The sequence below is a fragment of the Aptenodytes patagonicus genome, unplaced genomic scaffold, assembly GCF_965638725.1.
Source record: "Aptenodytes patagonicus unplaced genomic scaffold, bAptPat1.pri.cur scaffold_304, whole genome shotgun sequence".
NCBI classification, from domain to species: Eukaryota; Metazoa; Chordata; class Aves; order Sphenisciformes; family Spheniscidae; genus Aptenodytes; species Aptenodytes patagonicus.
Genome location: NW_027472224.1, coordinates 13,870 through 33,691, shown reverse-complemented (window position 1 = coordinate 33,691; position 19,822 = coordinate 13,870). Strand labels below are relative to the sequence as shown.

At 65.7% G+C, this 19,822-nt stretch overlaps 1 protein-coding gene across 1 annotated transcript; it reads right to left on the bottom strand.

Moving 5' to 3' along the window:
• Positions 1 to 1,292: 1,292 nt before the first annotated feature.
• LOC143173802 (myosin-7-like) lies at positions 1,293 to 19,761 on the bottom strand. The gene is given in 52 exon segments (XM_076363947.1): positions 1,293 to 1,350; positions 1,460 to 1,594; positions 1,730 to 1,825; positions 2,347 to 2,622; positions 2,725 to 2,850; positions 3,120 to 3,323; positions 3,459 to 3,767; positions 3,847 to 3,971; positions 4,053 to 4,218; positions 4,491 to 4,674; positions 4,983 to 5,179; positions 5,767 to 5,885; positions 5,989 to 6,115; positions 6,206 to 6,595; positions 7,416 to 7,506; positions 7,616 to 7,656; positions 7,658 to 7,716; positions 7,719 to 7,761; positions 7,870 to 8,046; positions 8,286 to 8,353; positions 8,356 to 8,476; positions 8,478 to 8,525; positions 8,596 to 8,727; positions 8,848 to 8,974; positions 9,057 to 9,064; positions 9,066 to 9,194; positions 9,356 to 9,479; positions 9,574 to 9,697; positions 9,839 to 9,920; positions 10,055 to 10,122; positions 10,208 to 10,517; positions 10,663 to 10,833; positions 11,835 to 11,897; positions 11,899 to 11,985; positions 12,095 to 12,213; positions 12,319 to 12,349; positions 12,352 to 12,431; positions 12,434 to 12,458; positions 12,537 to 12,593; positions 12,595 to 12,641; positions 12,754 to 12,852; positions 13,390 to 13,414; positions 13,515 to 13,627; positions 14,473 to 14,587; positions 14,855 to 14,878; positions 14,880 to 14,887; positions 15,016 to 15,172; positions 16,545 to 16,573; positions 16,576 to 16,657; positions 16,659 to 16,688; positions 17,752 to 17,959; positions 19,724 to 19,761. Coding segments are annotated over 51 exon segments (5,790 nt in total). The 5' UTR covers positions 17,953 to 17,959; positions 19,724 to 19,761; the 3' UTR covers positions 1,293 to 1,329.
• Between the last annotated feature and the right edge of the window lie 61 nt (positions 19,762 to 19,822).

The following is a 19,822-nucleotide window of genomic DNA, read 5'->3' as shown; positions in this document are numbered from 1 at the left end:
GGCCCCTCCCTCCCGCCCTGGCCCCACGTCTGCCGTGGGATCGGTGTGGGGCAGGTCATGGTTGAGGGGCACCATGGGGCAGGTCACGATGGGCCATGGGGCAGGTTGTGGTGCGCCGTGGGGCAGGTTGAGGTTGAGGTGCTCCATGGGGCAGGTTGTGGTGTGCCGTGGGGCAGGTTGAGGTGCACCATGGGGCAGGTTGAGGTGCGCCATGGGGCAGGTTGTGGTGCGCTGTGGGGCAGGTTGAGGTTGAGGTGCTCCATGGGGCAGGTTGTGGTGTGCCATGGGGCAGGTTGAGGTGCACCATGGGGCAGGTTGTGGTGTGCTGTGGGGCAGGTTGTGGTGCACCATGGGGCAGGTTGAGGTGCGCCATGGGGCAGGTTGTGGTGCGCTGTGGGGCAGGTTGAGGTTGAGGTGCGCCATGGGGCAGGTTGTGGTGCGCCATGGGGCAGGTTGAGGTGCACCATGGGGCAGGTTGAGGTGCACCATGGGGCAGGTTGTGGTGCGCTGTGGGGCAGGTTGAGGTGCACCATGGGGCAGGTTGAGGTGCGCCATGGGGCAGGTTGTGGTGCGCTGTGGGGCAGGTTGAGGTTGAGGTGCTCCATGGGGCAGGTTGTGGTGCGCCGTGGGGCAAGGTTGAGGTTGCGGGGCGCCATGGGGAGGGGTTGAGATGCGCCGTGGGGCAAGGTTGAGGTTGCGGGGCGCCATGGGGAGGGGTTGAGATGCGCCGTGGGGCAGGTTGAGGTTGTGGGGCGCCATGGGGGGGGGGTTGAGATGCGCCGTGGGGCAGGTTGAGGTTGTGGGGCGCCATGGGGGGGGGGTTGAGATGCGCCGTGGGGCAGGTTGAGGTTGTGGGGCGCCATGGGGAGGGGTTGAGATGCGCCGTGGGGCAGGTTGAGGTTGTGGGGTGCCATGAGGGGGGGGTTGAGATGCGCCGTGGGGCAGGTTGAGGTTGTGGGGCGCCATGGGGGGGGGGTTGAGATGCGCCGTGGGGCAGGTTGAGGTTGTGGGGCGCCATGGGTCGCGTCCCGTTGCGCCGTGGAGCTGGCTTCGTTGCGTCGTGGGGCGCGCTTGGCTCGCGTGGCGGTCGGCCATCTTGTGTGGGGTCCATCCATCTCGTGGATGCCGCGCCGGGGGGCCGTCGGCGTCACGCCGTGGGGCACACCCCCCACCCCCCCCACCCCCCCCCCCCCAACCACAGCCCCACACAAACCGCTGCTGCTCAATGCTTTTTATTGGCCCGCCGCGGTTGGGGGGCTGGGAGGGGGGGGGGGGGGGGGCGGGGCAGTTGGGGGTCTAGGGGTGGGGGACGGTCGGAGGTCCAGAGCGTCACTCCTCGTTGAGTCCCTTCTGATGGAGAAAGAGAAGAAGGGAGCGTGAGCGTGGGGCGGCGGCGGCGGGGCGGGGCGGGGCTCGGGGGGCGGGGCTCGGGGGGGGGGGGGGGCGGGGTCGGTCCCACCTTGGCTCCGATGTCGCGGCTCTTGGCCCGCAGCTTGTTGACCTGGGACTCGGCGATGTCGGCGCGCTCCTCCGCCTCGTCCAGCTCGTGCTGCGCCTTGCGGAACTTGGCCAGGTTGGTGTTGGCCTGTTCCTCCTGGGGGGGGGGCGGGGGGGCGGGTGGGGGGGGGGGTCAGTGGGGCTGCCCCCCGCCCGGCTGTCCTGCCCTCCGCCCGTCCGTCCGCCCTCCTTCTTCTTCCGCCCGTCCCCCCCCGTCCCTCCCGGCACCCACCGCCTCCTCCGCCTGCCGCTTGTAGGCCTTGACCTTCAGCTGGAGCTTGTCCACCAGGTCCTGGAGGCGGACCAGGTTCTTGCGGTCCTCCTCCGTCTGTGAGGCGAGACGCGTGTGGGTCGGGACCTGGACACGCCCCCCCCCCTCCCCTCCCCTCCCCACCCCCACCCCCCCGCCCCCCACCCCCGCTTTGGGTCACCGGGAGAGCGGTTAGGGTCGGGAGACGATTAACGATGGAGGGGTTCCACCCCCAAGACCAGATCCGTGGGTCGCCTCGGCTATGGGGCAGAAGGTGGGATTTCCGCCCCCCCCGCCCCGCCCTGCCCCGCCCCGGGCAAAGGTGGCTTCTTGGCCCTGCCGAGGTCCCACGTGAGGTTCTGGGGTCACGCGAAGACCCCGTGGATGCTGGGACGGCGGGAGGTGGCCCTGGGCGGCTCATGGGTCAACCACGTTCTAGGTCACGCTACGGTGTCGGACGCAGTGGGTGGCCTAGGTCACCCGTGTCCCTCTGGCCGCTGGGTCGGCCGTGTTCTAGGTCACGCTGCCGCATTGGACGTAGCTCCCTTGTGGCCACAGGGGCCAGCGGGCGACCTTCTGGGCCACCCCACGCGCCCCACCTGGTAGCTGAGCTCCTTGACGCGCCGCTCGGACTTGCGGAGGCCCTTGACGCTCTCGGCGTTGCGCTTCTGCTCGGCCTCCAGCTCGTTCTCCAGCTCCCTCACGCGGGCCTCCAGCTTCTGCAGCTGCTTCTTGCCCCCCTTGAGGGCCAACTGCTCGGCCTCGTCCAGCCGCAGCTGCAGGTCCTTGATGGTCTGCTCCATGTTCTTCTTCATCCGCTCCAGGTGGGCGCTGGTGTCCTGCTCCTTCTTCAGCTCCTCCGCCATCATGGCCGCCTGCCCGAGGAGAGAAGCCGTCAGAGAAGGAGGTCCCAGGCACGTTCTCCCCGACCCGATGGCGGAAGGCGTCCTAGATGCCGGTCCCGCCACGGCGCTCACGTCGGTGACGGCCTTCTTGGCCTTCTCCTCGGCGTTCCTGCACTCCTGGATGGCCTCTTCCACCTCCGTCTGCAGCTGGGAGACGTCGGCCTCCATCTTCTTCTTCTGGTTGATGAGGCTGGTGTTCTGGAAGAGAGGACCACGGAGGTAGCAGGGGAGCCACGTTGCGGGGGGGGGGGGTTTGGTGGGCGGGTTGTCACCGGGCGGGGGGGACACACACGTTTGGCCCCGGTTTGGCAGCTCTCGGAGGGGGATTTGGCCCAGCAGGTATCTCAGGGGCTTGGCAGTGAGGAGACGGGACTGGGGGGGTCTTTGAAGGACCCCGTGGCCATGCCGTTCTCCAGCGGGACGTTCTAGGTGATACAAGGGAGGAGTCTTCAGCAGGGCGTCCTCACCTGCGAGTGGAGGAGCTGGACCCTCTCGCTGGCCTCGATCAGCTCCTGCTCGGCCAACTTGCGGGCCCTCTCGGTCTGCTCCACCACCGCCCGTAGCTCCTCCAGCTCCGACTGCAGGAGGTTGTTCCTCCGCTCCACGATGGCGATGTTCTCCTTCAGGTCCTCGTTGGCCCTGACCACGTCATCCAGCTGCAGTTGGGTGTCCTGCAAGGCAGCGTGGTGGGAAGACGGTGAGCGGGGAGGGCGGGGAAGGGGGGTGGAGGTCCACCCAGGGGCCGCCGTGGGGCGGTGGGGACGGCCACCCCTCAACCCCTCACGGGACAGGCGTCCGATGGGTACCTTGAGGTAGCCCTGCAGCGTCTTGACTTGCTTCTGGGCCTCGGCGGCGATGCGGTTGGCGTGGCTGAGCTGGATCTCCATCTCGTTGAGGTCGCCCTCCATCTTCTTCTTCAGCCTCAGGGCCTCGTTGCGGCTCCGGGTCTCGGCGTCCAGCGAGGTCTGCAGCGAGTCCACCACCCGCAGGTGGTTGCGCTTGGCCTGCTCCATCTCCTCGTCCTTCTCGGCCAGCTTGCGCTCGTAGTCCGCCTTGACCTGGTTGAACTCCAGCTGGGCCCTCAAGATCTTCCCCTCCTCGTGCTCCAGAGAGGCCTGGGGGGGGACGGAGGGGACGTTGAGGACCGCGGGGGAGACCGCGGGGGGGGGGGCGTGGGGACGTGGCTTGGCTCACCTCAGCCTCCTCCAGGGCAGCTTGAAGCTCCAGCTTCTCGGCGTCCAGCTGCTTCCGGACCTTCTCCAGCTCGTGGATGGTCTTGTGGCTGGCGCCCAGCTGCTCCGTGAGGTCCGAGATCTCCTCTGCACGGGTGAGATCCCATCAGACGGCGGGGCAGGCGGTGGAGAGCAACGCCGGTGGGCAGAGGGGCGCCGTGGTCTCACCTTGGAGGTTCTTGTTCTCCCTCTTGAAGGTCTCCAGGTGCTCGAGCGACTCCTCGTAGGCGTTCTTCAGCTTGAAGAGCTCGGTGCTGAGGGCCCTGGCCTCCTTCTGCGACGCCTCCAGCTCCGTCTGCGACTCCTCGAACTTCTGCTTCCACTCGGACAAGATCTATGGGGACACCACCAGGACCCTGGTCACCAGCTGCTTCCCCCCCCCCCCCCGAAGAACCCTCTCTTCATCCTCCTCCTCCTCCTCTCCTCAGCACTCTCCCGGTGGGACTTGAAGCTCTGCTGAACCATGACCTTTGACAGTTGTCCACCTTTCTTCCGGACTTCTTCTCCTGCCCGTCTTTGGTGGGTACGGTTGGTGGGCCCCACACCTCTCCACCCCCTTCCCGCCCTTCTCCTCCCACCCTTTCTTGGTGTCCCTCCCCCCAAAACCTTGTCGAAGTTCCTCTGCTTCTTGTCCAGGGCGGCGGCCGCCGCGTTCGACCGCTCCAGGTCCGCCATCAGGTCCTCGATCTCGTTCTGCAGCCGGTGCTTGGTCTTCTCCAGGGAGGAGCACTTGGCGTTGACCGCCTCCACCGCCTCCTCGGCCTCCTGCAGCCGCTGGGCCAGCTTCTTCCTGCCAGAGGCGTGGGAGAAACCTGCGCGTGACCCATCGGCCCCCGGAGACCCCATCGGTCGGTCGCTCCCAAAATGAAGATGTTTGAAAGCCAGACAGCGGTGGGACTCGTGAGGGTCACGGATGGTCTAGGTCACTCTACGCAGGTTCTAGGTCCCCCAGATTGGGCTCTAGACCTACCAAGCGTGAAGAAGCCCAACGTCCCGGGTGGTGGCTGCTTGAGGGAAGAGGGGAGGCGGGGACCGGCAAGACCAAGCAGGTCCCACCGCCCGTGGGAGAGCCTCAGCACCCGTGGGGAGACGACTCACTTGGCCTCCTCCAGCTCCTCGGTGCGCTGGATGGCGTCCGTCTCGTACTTGGTCCTCCACTGCGCCACCTCGGAGTTGGCCTTGGAGAGCGACCGCTGGAGCTCGGCCTTGGCCTCCGTCTCCTCCTCGTACTGCTCCCGCAGCAGGTCGCAGTCGTGCCGGGCCGACTGGAGGGCGTGGGCCAGCGCGTTCTTGGCCTGGGGGCGAGGAGAAGGTGGGACCGTTGGCTCCACGTCACCCGGAGCCATCTCGGGGTGCTCCAACTCGGTAAGAGCTGGTCTTCATCGCCCCAACCCAGCTCCAGCTTCTGTAGACCAACCCGACCTAACCCAACCTTCCTCAGACCTCCTCTAGACCAACCCAACCTTCCTCAGACCTCCTCTAGACCAACCCAACCTCCTCTAGACCAACCCAACCTTCCTCAGACCTCCTCTAGACCAACCCAACCTTCCTCAGACCTCCTCTAGACCAACCCAACCTTCCTCAGACCTCCTCTAGACCAACCCAACCTCCTCTACACTAATCCAACCTTCTTTAGAACTTCTTCAGACCAACCCAACCTCCTCTAGACCAACCCAACCTCCTCTAGACCAACCCAACTGACCTCCTTGCTACCCAGCAACCCAACCCAACCTCCCTGAGACCCGCCAACCCCACCGAACTTCCTGAAGACCCTCAACTCGTTTTCTCCTGCCACGAGGGCAGGCTCACGCTGCGCCCCTCGGTCCCAAACCCACCTCACCCTTGACCTTCAGCCCCACCGCCCTCCCCAGCGCAGCCCTACCTTGGCCTCTTCCTCTAGCTGCCTCTTGAGGTCCTCCAGCTGCTGGGTGTAGGTGAGTTTCCCTCGCGTCAGCTGGTTGATGAAGGCTTCCTTCTCCTCCAGCTGCCTGGAGAGCTCACCTGTGGGGTGGAAAGGCGGACAATCGCTCGCTGGAGAGACCCCAAAGCCACCCCACTGGGCGCGGGATCGGCGGTGGCGTCGGGGAAGAGCATAGGCCCTCACCGTTCTCCGTCTGGAGCTTGGCCCGTTGGGTGGCGAGGTCGTTGACCGTGCGTTGAGCCTCCTCGGACTTGGTCCGGTGCTCGTTCATCTGGTCTTCCACGGTGCGGCACATCTTCTCCAGGTTGGCCTGGAGGCAGGAAGGGCAGGAAGATGAAAGGGAACGCGGGGAGAGGGATGGAAGAGCTGTCCCTTCGTGGTCGGAGACCCATCTCCTCACCTTGGCCTTGATCAGCTGCTCCATGTTGGAGGCGACGTCGTCCAGCTCCAGCTTGAGCTCGCTCTTCTCCTTCTCCAGCTTCTGCTTGACGCGCTGCAGGTTGTCGATCTGCTCGCTGAGCTCGGCCACGCTGTCGGCGTGCTTCTTGCGCAGGGCGGCGGCCGTGGCCTCGTGCTGCAGCGTGGCCTCCTCCAGGTCCCGCCGCATCTTCTGGAACTCCGCCTCCCGCTTCTTGTTGAGCTCGACCTGCACCGAGGTGGCGCCGCCCGCCTCCTCCAGCCGCTCGCTGATCTCCTCCAGCTCCCGCGACAGGTCCGAGCGCAGCTTCTCCACCTTGGCCCTGCCCGTCCGCTCCGCCTCCAGCTCCTCCTCCAGCTCCTCGATCCGCGCCTGCGGTCCGGGGACAGGGACGCCATCATCGGGCTTGACTCCGCCCAACTCATCCGCTCCGCTCAGCCCAACCAGCTGGAGACCCTTCAGCCCAACTCATTGGAGACTCTTCCAGTCAACTCAAGTCAACCAAACCAACCGCAGACTCTTCCACTCAACTCGGCTCAACCCAACTCATTGGAGACTCTTCAACTCAAGTCAACCCAACCAACTGGAGACTCTTCAACTCAACGCAACCGGCTGGAGACCCTTCAAATCAAACCAGCTCAACCCAACAGCTGGAGACCTTCAGCTCGAGCTGGTCTCGAGCCCGTCCAGCTCTCCTCGACCCAGTCAAGATTTGAGCTCCTCCAGATCAACCCGACCTCCTCTGAAGACACTCCGCCCTACCAAATCACCTCGAGGCTCTTCAACTCGGCCAGTCTTGAGGGCATCCGGCTCAGCCAACCCTTGAGCTGCCTGGATCAAACAGCTCGGCACAACCTTCTCTGAGGACGCTTGGAGTCAACTCAATCCAACCCAGGTGGTCTGCTCAGCTCAGGTGATCCCACCCCGGCAACCCCACCAGCCCTGAGTGCTCCAGACCCACTGGTTCATCTCGCCCCACCCCAGAGACAACCTGCCCGGGAGCCCGGGAGTCATTTCTAGGAGGTAAACCCCAGGGAGGTTCTAGATCAAGGCACCCGCCGTGAGCTCCAGACCTCAGGCGGGTGGCGTGCTGGTCTGGGCCCTTCTCAAAAGGGGGGAGGAAGAAAAGGGGAGGACCCGGCTCCTCCTCCTCCTCCTCCTCCTCCTCCTCCCAAGCTGAACCCCGCCTCACCTGAAGCTCTTTGAGCTTCTTCTGGAGCTGGGCTGCGATCGCTTGCTCGTCCTCAATCCTGGCGTTGAGGGCGTTGAGCTCAAAGTCTTTCCTGGGCGGGGGGAGAGTCACCAGCCCATCACGCTCCCGGGTTCTCGGCGGAGAGCGGGATTACGGGTGAAGGATGACAGGGCGGGAGGGGGAGGTGGGCGGGGCCCTACTTTTTCAGCCTCTCGTCCAGCTGCTGCTTGTCGTTCTCCAGAATCCATGATGCTCTCCTGAGCCAGCTTCAAGTCGCCTTCCAGCTTCCTCTTGGCCCGTCCAGGTCCATCCGGACCTTCTTCTCCTGCTCCAGCGAGCTCTCCAGCTGCGAGCGAGGCAGAGACCGCCCCACCCCGCGTCAGCCCCCCGAGCACCCACCCCGGCAGGACCTCCGTCCCCCGGAGGGACCGGCGACGGGAGGGACGGGACTCACGTCGTCCGCCTGCTGTTCCAGCTTGGCTTTGGCCTTCGTCAAGGTGTTGACCTTGTCTTCCTCCGCCTGCAGGTCATCCAGCGCTTGCTGGTGAGCTTCTTGCAGGGCCTTCTTCTCCTTCGTCAGCTTGGCGATGGTCTCGTCCAGCCCGGCCATCTCCTCTGTGAGGTTCTTGACCTGCGGAGGAGAAACATCGGGCCTCCAGCTTGGTGCCAGCGGTAGGGCAAGAGGCAGGAGGTTCTTCTTGCTCTTGGTTGAGTCAGGACATGCAGGAGAACCCAACCAGCCTCGGGTCTTGGCCACCCAACCCAACCAGCCTCGGGTCTTGGCCACCCAACCAGCTTTCGGTCTTCTCAAAACCTGTTCACGTTGGCTTGAGTCAATTGGCTTGGGCCAAGGCCTCTCCTCGCCCTCACCTTGTTCTCGGTGGCGTGTTTCTCCTTCTCCACCTTGGCCAAAGACAACTCCAGGTCATCGATGTCTTCTTCAGCTCCGAGCACTCGTCCTCCAGCTTCCTCTTCTTGGCCGTCAGCTCGGCGTTCATCTCCTCCTCGTCCTCCAGCCGCTCCGTCAGCTCCTTCGCCTTGGCCTCCAGCTGGATCTTGTTTCTTGATCAGCTGGTCGCAGCGCTCCTCGGCGTCGGCGAGGTTGTCCTGCTCCTGGAAGGGGGAAGGTGGGCGGGAGGGGGAAGGAAGGAGGAGGGAGGGGCCGGGGCACCTCCGTCACTCACGGCTGCACTTGGAGCTGAAGGTCGTTCTTCTCCTGCAGCAGCGAGACCATCTTCTCCTCCAGCTCCTTCCGCCGGGCCTCCGACTTCTCCAGGGCCTCCTTCAGCCGCCCAAACTCCTCCTTCATGGTCTGTGGGAGGCACGAAGGTCCCCTGTAAGTCTTCACCTCTTCCTCCGTCTCCCCACGTACCCCTCCATCCCTCCCTCCGCCCACCCGCCCTTCATCCCGTCCTCTCCGTCCCTGCCCCACCTGCATCTCCTTCTCCGTCTCGGCGCTCTTCAGCAAGGGCTTGATCTTGAAGTAGAGCTTCATCCAGGGCCAGTTCTTCACCCCCATGAAGGCCCGGACGTTCCACTGGATCACCAGCAGCGAGTCCCTGGGTGGGGCAAAGCGGGGCGTGGGTGACCAGGGACCTCCACCCAGTGCGGACCCACCACCGCCTCAACCCCACCGCCCACCGGCGCTCCCAGGATCTTCTTGAACTCCTGCCGGGAGAGGAAACCGCGGACTTGGGCCTGCAAGCGGGTCATGATCCGGGCCAGGCGCTCGTCCCGCATCTCCTCCAGCAGCCCCAGCAGCCCGGCCTTGAAGAAGACCTTCGAGGAGAGATGAAGAGCAGTGCTGCAGGGGGTGGGGTTCGGCGGGGAGGTTGGAGGGAGCTCGGATGGGCGGGTGGACACGTGGACGGTGGGGCCGCGCGGCCCACGTGACCTCGTGGGTGGTGGGACCGCGGGGAACAGAGACCGCGCGCCCTCACCTTGGTGTGCCCAAACTTGTACTGGTTGTGGTCGATGTCAAGGGACCCCAGGAGCTTCTCGGCGCCCTTGCGGCTGTCGATGAACTGGCCCTCGGGGATGGCGGCGGGGTTCAGGATGCGGTACCTGGGGGGCCGGAGAGGATGGGGACACCCCCCCCCCCAGGATCAGCCCCGGTGGGGTTGTCCACCCCCTCCCCGCATCTTCTTCTCCTGCCTACCGCTGGCGGAAGTCCCCGTAGAGGATGCGGTTGGGGAAGCCCTTGCGGCAGATGCGGATGCCCTCCAGCACCCCGTTGCAGCGGAGCTGGTGCATCACCAGGGGGTTGTCCATCACGCCTGGTGGGTCATCATGACCGGTGGGTGGGTCAAGGCCTGCCCCACGGCGCTGCTCCCACCACCACCACCTTTGGCCAGGGACCGCCGCGGTCCCTGGGTTTGGCCCCACTCCTTGGATCAGCCCCTGGGGCTTGGCTCACCGGGAGACTTGGGTCTCGTTGGGGATGATGCAGCGGACGAAGTGGGGGTGGGTGGACCGCAGGTTGGTCATCAGCTTGTTGAGGTTCTCCTGGGGGATGGAGGAGGAGATGGTGGAGGGAACGAAGACCCCAACCTGCCCCACCGAGGGTTACCGCCTGCCCTAGGACACGTTGGCCACCCCCACCGCGCCCTGGGGTCCACCGTTAACCCCCGGACCCTCACCCGGTGCAGGGCGGAGACCGTCTGGAAGGAGGAACCTTTCTTCTTGGACCCCTTCCCCTTCTCCATGGCTGTTGGAGAAGAAGAAAGGAGGGGACAGGTCAAGGACGGGCCGGGGAGTAACCCCCGGGCGCTCGGGAAGGGGTCGCCCCTTACGCGCATCTGCCCCGGCGTAGTTGGCGAAGAGGTTGGCCAAGAGCTTGAGGGCCGATTTCTGGTAGAGCCCCACCACCGTCTCGTTGAGGGGGTCCTTGTTCTTCTGCAGCCACCCGATGATGTTGTAGTCCACCGTGCCGGCGTAGTGGATGAGGGCGAAGTGGGCCTCCGGCTTCCCTTTGATGTTGCGGGGCTTCCCAAAGTTGGCCGACTTGCCCAGGTGATTATCGAAGAGCTTGGCCTTGAAGGTCATGTCCGTGGCCTTGGGGAACATGCACTCCTCCTCCAGGATGGACATGATCCCCATGGGCTGGGGAGGAGAAGACCTCGTTGGCCATGGAGGACGCCAAGCGCAACCCGACCGGCCGCCTTCGGGGTCCCCGGCGATCTCCAGGCGGAAGGATCCTTCTCCGGGAGCCCCCTCAGCCCCCAGGAGGCCCTGGGGGAGGTGGTACCTTCTCGATGAGGTCGATGCAGGCCTGGAGGTCCATGCCGAAGTCGATGAACTCCCACTCGATCCCCTCCTTCTTGTACTCCTCCTGCTCCAGCACGAACATGTGGTGGTTGAAGAACTGCTGCAGCTTCTCGTTGGTGAAGTTGATGCAGAGCTGCTCGAAGCTGTTGAACTGGGGAAGGAGAGAGGGGACGGCCGGCGGGGTCAACGTGACGCCCGATGGGATCAACGGGGTCAACCCGGCACCCAACGGGGTCAACTCGGCACCCAATGGGATCAACGGGGTCAACCCAGCACCCAACGGGGTCAACCTGACATCCAACGGGGTCAACTCGGCACCCAATGGGATCAACGGGGTCAACCCGGCACCCAACGGGGTCAACGTGACGCCCGATGGGATCAACGGGGTCAACCCGGCACCCAACGGGGTCAACTCGGCACCCAATGGGATCAACGGGGTCAACTCGACACCCAACGGGGTCAACTCGGCACCCAACGGGGTCAACATAGTATCCAATGGGATGAACAGGATCAACTGAACATCCCAGAGGGTCAACTCAACAGCCAGTGGGATCAACGGAGTCAACTCGACACCCAACGGGGTCAACATGATGCTCAGTGGATCAACAGGGTGAACCCAACACCCAATGGGATCAACCCAACACCCAATGGGATCAACAGGGTGAACCCAACACCCAATGGGATCAACCCAACACCCAATGGTGTCAACCCAACACCCAATGGGATCAACCCAACACCAATGGGATCAACAGGGTGAACCCAACACCCAATGGGATCAACCCAACACCCAATGGGATCAACCCAACACCCAATGGGATCAACAGGGTGAACCCAACACCCAATGGGATCAACCCAACACCCAATGGGATCAACAGGGTGAACCCAACACCCAATGGTGTCAACCCAACACCCAATGGTGTCAACCCAACACCCAATGGGATCAACAGGTGAACCCAACACCCAATGGGATCAACAGGGTGAACCCAACACCCAATGGCATCACCCAACACCCAATGGGATCAACAGGGTGAACCGAACGTCCAGTAGGGTCAACTGAACGCCCAGCGGGGTCAATGCAACGCCCAGTGAGGTCAGCGGGGGCCAGCTCAACACCCAACGAGGTCAACACGACGGGGTCAACCGGGGCCTCACGTCGAAGATCTCGAAGCCGGCGATGTCCAGCACGCCGATGAAGTACTGCCGCGGCTGCTTGGTCCTCCAGCGAGTTGTTGATCCTGGTCACCATCCAGTTGAACATCTTCTCGTAGACGGCCTTGGCCAAGGCCCCGACGGCGTAAATCACCTGGAAGGGGGCCGGCCCGCCGGTGAGACGGGGGCTCTCGACGTCCTCCTTGCCCGGCGTGGCAGCGTGCCGCCCCAAAAGGAGGAGGGTTCGGGGACGCCCTCCTCACCTGCTGGACGTTCTGCCCCTTGGTGACGTACTCGTTGCCCACCTTCACCCGGGGGTGGCACAACCCCTTGAGAAGATCGGCCGAGTTCAGCCCCATCAGGTAGGCCGACTTGTCCGCCTCTGAGGACGCGGAGGAGACACCTGGTCAGGTTCCACCTCGCCCCGGGCTTGGAGGGAGCCGGTGACCCCAAAACCTGTCGTGTGTCCCGTCCCCCCTCGACCCGCCTTCGGTGCCGTCCGGCTCCGCCCTGCTCCTCCCGTCTGCTTCTGCTTGAACTTCATGTTGCCGAAGTGCATGATGGCGCCCGTCAGCTTGTAGATGGAGTTCTTCTCCTCTTGGTGAAGCCCAGGACGTCGAAAGCGCTCTGTGGGGCGAAAAAAAAATGTGGGTCGGGGTCCTCCCCGGTGCGCCCCCCCCCCCTCCCCCCCCCCCCGCATCTCACGTCCGTGGCCAGGAGCTCCTCTCCATCGTCGATGGACGGCACGGTGGTCTCTCCTTGGAGAGATGAAGGCGTAGTCGTAGGGGTTGTTGGTCACCAGCATCATGTCTGCGAGGAGGAAGACGGGGTTGGGACGGGCAGGAACCCGCCCGGTCCGGGCGGGAAAGGGGGGGGGGGCGTGGTTCAGGCGTCCACGGACGGGGTGGGAGCGTGGGCTCACCCAGCAGCTCCGGCTTCTTGTTGGAGAGGATCTGGTAGAAGATGTGGTAGTTCCTCTCGGCCTTCAGCTGGAAGATGACGCGGGACTTCTCCAGGAGGTCTGGGAGGGGGGAGAGAAGGTGGGTGGAGGTTGGGATGAGGGGGTGGAGTCACGGAGAGGTGGGCGGTGGGACGGGCGGAGACACGAGGGGACGGAGACGCCAGGAGATGGAGGCAGGAGGAGATGGAGATGGAGGACCAGGTGGTTGGTGGGACGAGGGGATGGGTGGATGGTTGGATGGGCGAGGAGATGGGGACATGAGGAGATGGAGACGCGAGGGGATGGAGATGGAGGATCAGATGGATGGATGGTGGACGAGGGGATGGATGGTGGGACGAGGGGATGGATGGTGGACGAGGGGATGGATGGTGGGACGAGGGGATGGATGGAGACACCAAGACATGGAGATGGAGGATCAGATGGACGTTGGGACGAGGGGATGGAGATGGAGGATCAGATGGATGGTGGGACGAGGGGATGGATGGTGGGACGAGGGGATGGGTGGTGGGACGAGGGGATGGACGGAGACACGAGGGGATGGAGGGTCAGCCGGACGGACAGCCGGACGTCCTCTCATGGAGCCCTCAGCCCACTCACAGGTCTCGATGTCGGCCGACGCCAACTTCCGGTGGCCCCGAAGTGATCCGGATGAACTTCCCTGGGAGAGGGGCGGCGTGAGGGGGAGGTGGCCACCTTCCCCTGGCAGGTCCCGCCCCCTAGGCCCGCCCCCCTCCCCCCCAACTCACGAATCGGGAGGAGTTGTCGTTGCGGACGGTCTTGGCGTTGCCGAAGGCCTCCAAGGCGGGGTTGGCCTGGATGATTTGGTCCTCCCAGGGTGCCCTGGGGGGGGGGGGTGGGACGAGGGGGCGGGGCTGTCACGGTGGCGGGAGGGGGGGGAGGGGGGAGGGGCGGCCGGGTGGACACGGAGGTCCGTGGAGGCCTGCGCGGGCGGTTGGGTTGGGGGGGAGAGAGGTGGGGGGGTGGGCGGTTGGGTGGGTGGTTGGGGTGGTCAGTCGGGTGGTTGGGTGGTTCATTGGGTGGTTGGGTGGTCGGTTGGGTGGGTGGGTGGTCAGTTGGGTGGTCAGTTGGGTGGTTGGGTGGTCGGTCGGGTGGGCGGGTGGTCAGTTGGGTGGTCGGTCGGGTGGTTGGGTGGTTCATTGGGTGTTTGGGTGGTCGGTTGGGTGGTCCATTGGGTTGTTGGGTGGGTGGGTGGGTGGTCGGTTGGTCGGGTGGTTGCGTGGGTGGTTGGTCGGGTGGTTGGGTGGTTCATTAGGTGGTTGGGTGGATGGTTGGGTGGGTGGGTGGTTGCGTGGGTGGTTGGATGGTCAGTTGGGTGGTTGGGTGGTTCATTGGGTGGTTGGGTGGTCGGTTGGGTGGTTCATTGGGTTGTTGGGTGGATGGGTGGGCGGGTGGTCAGTCGGGTGGTTCGTTTGGGTGGGTCGGTTGGGTCATTGGGTGGTCAGTTGGGTCATTGGGTGGTTCATTGGGTGGTTGGATGGTCAGTTGGGTGGTTGGGTGGTTCATTGGGTCGTTGGGTGGTCGGTCGGGTGGTCGGTCGGGTGGTGGGTCGGGTGGGTGGTTGGGTGGGTGGTGGGTGGTGGGTCGGGTGGGTGGTCGGGTGGTGGGTCGGGTGGGTGGAAGGGCGGGGGCCGGGCCCCGGGGTGTCCCCGCCGGTGCCCTCACCTTGCCCGGGGGTCCCCGTCTCCTTCTTGCCGCGGTCGCCGATGGCGGCGATGACGGCGAAGTACTGGATGACCCTCTTGGTGTTCACCGTCTTCCCCGCCCCGGATTCTCGCTGGGGGCAGCCAATGAGAGGGAGGTCTGGGTGCTGGGGGGGGGGGCGGGGCTGTGGTGCTAGGGGCGGGGCCTCATTAGGAAGGGGGCGGGGCTTGCAGTAGATGGACTACGGATCTCCACAGAGAAGTCCAGGGGTGAGAAAGGGTTGGCCCTGCCGGTGGGCGGGGCTCCAGGGGGGGGGGGGGGAAGGGGAGGGGCTCTGCACCAGGCGGGAGGGACTTGGCTGTGGGCGGGGCTAAGAGGGCGCTTCGGGGAATGAGGTCACTCACGTGATGAGGATGGACTGGTTTCTCCCGGTCTGGTGGGGCGAGGAGGACAAGCGTGAGGTTCTGAAGCCCACCTTGGCTCCGCCCCCCCCCGCCCCGCCCTGCCCCGCCCCCCCCCCCCCCAAAAAAGGGTCAGGGGACGCGGTCGCGGGGTCCCCACCCGTCAGCATGTTCTGGTAGGCGTTGTCGGAGATGGAGAAGATGTGGGGCGGAGCTTCGCTCCGCTTCTTGCCCCGGTAGGCGGCCACCACCTCGGCGTTGTAGACGGGCAACCACTTGTAGGGGTTGACCGTCACGCAGAAGAGCCCCGAGTAGGTCTGGAGAAGGGGCGGGGGGTCAGAGCCACGAGGTTCCCCCCCACCAGGGGCGGGAAGGGGACGGCCCGGGTTCTAGGTAGCCCAAAGGGTCTGGAGGTGGAACGTCTTGGGTGCGGGGACGGGGCGTCTTGGGTGTGGGTGGCCTCAAGGGGTCTGGGACGTCTTGGGTCTGGGTGGCCTCAAGGGTGTGGAGATGGACGTCTTGGGTCTGGGTGGCCTCAGGGGGTCTGGGACGTCTTGGGTCTGGGTGGCCTCAAGGGTGTGGAGATGGGACGTCTTGGGTCTGGGTGGCCTCAAGGGTGTGGAGATGGGACGTCTTGGTCTGGGTGGCCTCAAGGTCTGGGACATCTTGGGTCTGGGTGGCCTTGGGGGGTCTGGGACATCTTGGGTCTGGGTGGCCTCAAGGGTGTGGAGATGGGACGTCTTGGGTCTGGGTGGCCTTGGGGGGTCTGGGACGTCTTGGGTCTGGGTGGCCTCAAGGGGTCTGGGACGTCTTGGGTCTGGGTGGCCTTGGGGGGGTCTGGGACGTCTTGGGTCTGGGTGGCCTTGGGGGGTCTGGGACATCTTGGGTCTGGGTGGCCTCAGGGGGTCTGGGACGTCTTGGGTCTGGGTGGCCTCAAGGGGTCTGGGACATCTTGGGTCTGGGTGGCCTCAAGGGTGTGGAGATGGGACGTCTTGGGTCTGGGTGGCCTTGGGGGGTCTGGGACGTCTTGGGTCTGGGTGGCCTCGGGGGGTCTGGGACGTCTTGGTCTGGGTGGCCTCAGGGTGTGGGGATGGGACGTCTTGGGTCTGGGTGGCCTTGGGGGGGTCTGGGACGTCTTGGGTGTGGGTGGCCTCGGGGGGTCTGGGACGTCTTGGGTCTGGGTGGCCTTGGGGGGTCTGGGACATCTTGGGTCTGGGTGGCCTCAAGGGGGGTGGGGATGGGACGTCTTGGGTCTGGGTGGCCTCAAGGGGGGTGGGGATGGGACGTCTTGGGTCTGGGTGGCCTCGGGGGGTCTGGGACATCTTGGGTCTGGGTGGCCTCAAGGGATCTGGGGATGGGTTGTCTTGGGTCTGGGTGGCCTCGGGGGGTCTGGGAAGGTTGTCCCGGTTCTGGGTGGCCCAAGGGGTCTGGGACGTCTTGGGCCTAGGTGGTTCAAGGGGCCTGGAGAAGGGTGGTCCCGGTTTTGGGTGGCCTCAAGGGGTCTGGAGGGAGAGGCGTCCAGGTTCTGGGTGATCCAAAGGGTGCGGGGAGGGGACATTCTGGGCCTAGGCGGCCCGTGGGGTCTGGAGAAGGGACATCTTGGGTCTTAGGTGGCCCGAGGGGCCTGGAGAAGACTTGTCCCGGTTCCAGGTGGGGGGGTCTGGAGAACCTCGCGGGCCCCCGACTCACGTAGATCATCCAGGCGGCGTAGCGCTCTTGAGGTTGTAGAGGACGGCGGGCTCGTGGAGGAAGGTCAGCATGGCCATGTCCTCGATCTTGTCGAACTTGGGGGGGTTCTGCTGCCATGATCTGGTCCTCCCTGACCGTCACCGTCTGCTCGGGGTGAGGAGGACGCCATGGGGTGGGGCGGCAGGGCAGGGGTGGCCCCAGTTGTCCCCTCCCATGGGGCTGGGAGCTGGGGTCTAGGTGTCCCTTGGGTGCTGGAGAAGGTGCGGTGGGGTCTGGGTGTCCCTTGGGTGCTGGAGAAGGTGGTTGAGGTCTAGGTGTCCCTCAAGTGGTAGAGAAGATGGTTTGGGGTCTGGGTGTCCCTTGGGTGCTGGAGAAGGTGGGGTGGGGTCTAGATGTTTCTCAGGTTCTAGAGAAGGTGGGGCGGGGTCTGGGTGTCCCTCAAGCGAGATAGAAGATGGTTTGGGGTCTGGGTGTCTAACAGGTGCTGGAGAAGGTGGGGTGGGCTCTGGGTGTCTAACGGGTGCTGGAGAAGGTGGGATGGGGTCTGGGTGTCCCTGGGGTGCTGGAGAAGGTCTGGGTGTCCCTCAAGTGGTAGAGAAGATGGTTTGGGCTCTGGGTGTCCAATGGGTGCTGGAGAAGGTGGGGTGGGGTCTAGGTGTCCCTTGGGTGCTGGAGAAGGTCTTGGTGTCCCTCAAGTGGTAGAGAAGATGGTTTGGGCTCTGGGTGTCCAATGGATGGTGGTGAAGGTGGGGTGGGATCTAGATGTTCCTTAGGTTCTAGAGAAGGTGGGGCGGGGTCTGGGTGTCCCTCAAGTGGTAGAGAAGATGTTTTGGGGTCTAGGTGTCCCTTGGGTGCTGGAGAAGGTGGGGTGGGGTCTAGGTGTCCCTGGGGTGCTGGAGAAGGTCTGGGTGTGCCTCAAGTGGTAGAGAAGATGGTTTGGGGTCTGGGTGTCCCTTGGGTGCTGGAGAAGGTGGGGTGGGGTCTAGTGTCCCTGGGGTGCTGGAGAAGGTCTAGGTGTCCCTCAAGTGGTAGAGAAGATGTTTTGGGGTCTGGGTGTCCCCTTGGGTGCTGGAGAAGGTGGGGTGGGGTCTAGATGTTTCTCAGGTTCTAGAGAAGGTGGGATGGGTTCTAGGTGTCCCTCAAGCGAGATAGAAGATGGTTTTGGGGTCCGGGCGTCCCGGCGGTGGCCGGGCCCCCCCCCCCCAACCTTGCCGTGCTCGGTCTCGGCGGTGATCTTGGCGCCCTCGCGGGCGACGATGGTGGCCTTGACGAACTCCTGCCTCTCGTCGGGGACGAAGATGTCCTTCTTCAGGTCGAAGGGGCGGGTCTGGGCGGCCAAGCGCTCCTTCTCCGGCTTGCGGAGGTAGGGGGCGGCCTCCCCGAACTCGGCCATCTCCACGTTGGGCATGGCGGCGCTGGGCGGGGCGGGGCAGGGGGCGGGGCGGGGGTGGGCGGGGGCTCAGACCCTCCCGCTTCCTCCCGGTTGGCCCCGTCCCCCGTCCCGAGTCCCCCGTCCCCCCGTCCCCCCCCCCCCCGTGCTCCCTGTGCTCCCAGTTGACCCCATCCCGAGTCCTTCCATGGTGGTCCTGTCATCTCCAGTGCCCCCCAGTGCCCCCCCAGTGCCCCCCAGTCCCTCCCAGTCCATCCCAGTGCCCCCAGTGCCCCCCAGGCCCCCCCAGTGCATCCCAGTCCCCCCCAGTGCCCCCCCAGTGCCCCCCAGTCCCTCCCAGTCCATCCCAGTGCCCCCCCAGTGCCCCCCAGTGCCCCCCCAGTCCCCCCCAGTGCCCCCCAGTGCCCTCCCAGTCCATCCCAGTGCCCCCCCAGTGCCCCCCAGTGCCCCCCAGTGCCCCCCCAGTCCATCCCAGTGCCCCCCAGTGCCCCCCCAGGCCCCCCCAGTGCCCCCCAGTCCATCCCAGTGCCCCCCAGTGCCCCCCCAGTGCCCCCCAGTCTCTCCCAGTACCCCCCCAGTGCCCCCCAGTGCCCCCCAGTGCCCCCCAGTCCTCCCAGTCCATCCCAGTGCCCCCCCAGTGCCCCCCAGTCTCTCCCAGTGCCCCCCCAGTGCCCCCCCGGTGCATCCCAATGAGCCCCAGTGCCCCCCAGTGCCCCCCCAGTGCCCCCCAGTCCATCCCAGTGCCCCCCCAGTGCCCCCCAGTCTCTCCCAGTGCCCCCCCAGTGCCCCCCCAGTGCCCCCCAGTGCCCTCCCAGTCCATCCCAGTGCCCCCCCAGTGCCCCCCCAGTCCCCCCCAGTGCCCCCCCAGTGCATCCCAATGAGCCCCAGTGCCCCCCCAGTGCCCCCCAGTCTCTCCCAGTGCCCCCCCAGTCCATCCCAGTGCCCCCCAGTGCCCCCCCAGTGCCCCCCAGTCTCTCCCAGTGCCCCCCCAGTCCATCCCAGTGCCCCCCAGTGCCCCCGCCCCCCAGTGCCCCCCCAGTGCCCCCCAGTCTCTCCCAGTGCCCCCCCAGTCCATCCCAGTGCCCCCAGTGCCCCCCCAGTGCCCCCAGTCTCTCCCAGTGCCCCCCCAGTCCATCCCAGTGCCCCCAGTGCCCCCCCAGGCCCCCCCAGTGCCCCCCAGTCCATCCCAGTGCCCCCCAGTGCCCCCCCAGTGCCCCCCAGTCTCTCCCAGTGCCCCCCCAGTCCATCCCAGTGCCCCCCAGTGCCCCCCAGTGCCCCCCAGTGCATCCCAATGAGCCCCAGTGCCCCCCAGTGCCCCCCCAGTGCCCCCAGTCTCTCCCAGTGCCCCCAGTCCATCCCAGTGCCCCCCAGTGCCCCCTAGTGCCCCCCCAGTGCCCCCCAGTCTCTCCCAGTGCCCCCCCAGTGCATCCCAATGAGCCCCAGTGCCCCCCAGTGCCCCCCAGTACCTCCCAGTGTCCCCCCAGTGCCCCCCCAGTGCCCCCCAGTCTCTCCCAGTGCCCCCCCAGTGCATCCCAATGAGCCCCAGTGCCCCCCCAGTGCCCCCCCAGTGCCCCCCAGTCTCTCCCAGTGCCCCCCAGTCCATCCCAGTGCCCCCCAGTGCCCCCCCAGTGCCCCCCAGTGCCCCCCAGTGCCCCCCCCAGTGCCCCCAGTCTCTCCCAGTGCCCCCCCAGTGCATCCCAATGAGCCCCAGTGCCCCCCAGTGCCCCCCAGTGCCCCCCAGTACCTCCCAGTGTCCCCCCAGTGTCCCCCCAGCCCCCCCCAGCCCCACCTCTCTCTCTCTCTGCTCTCGGGGTGGGACGGTGCTGACTCGGAGTTGGGGGGGGGGGTGGTCTCTGCTTCTGGGCCGGGACAGGAAGACCCCCCAGTA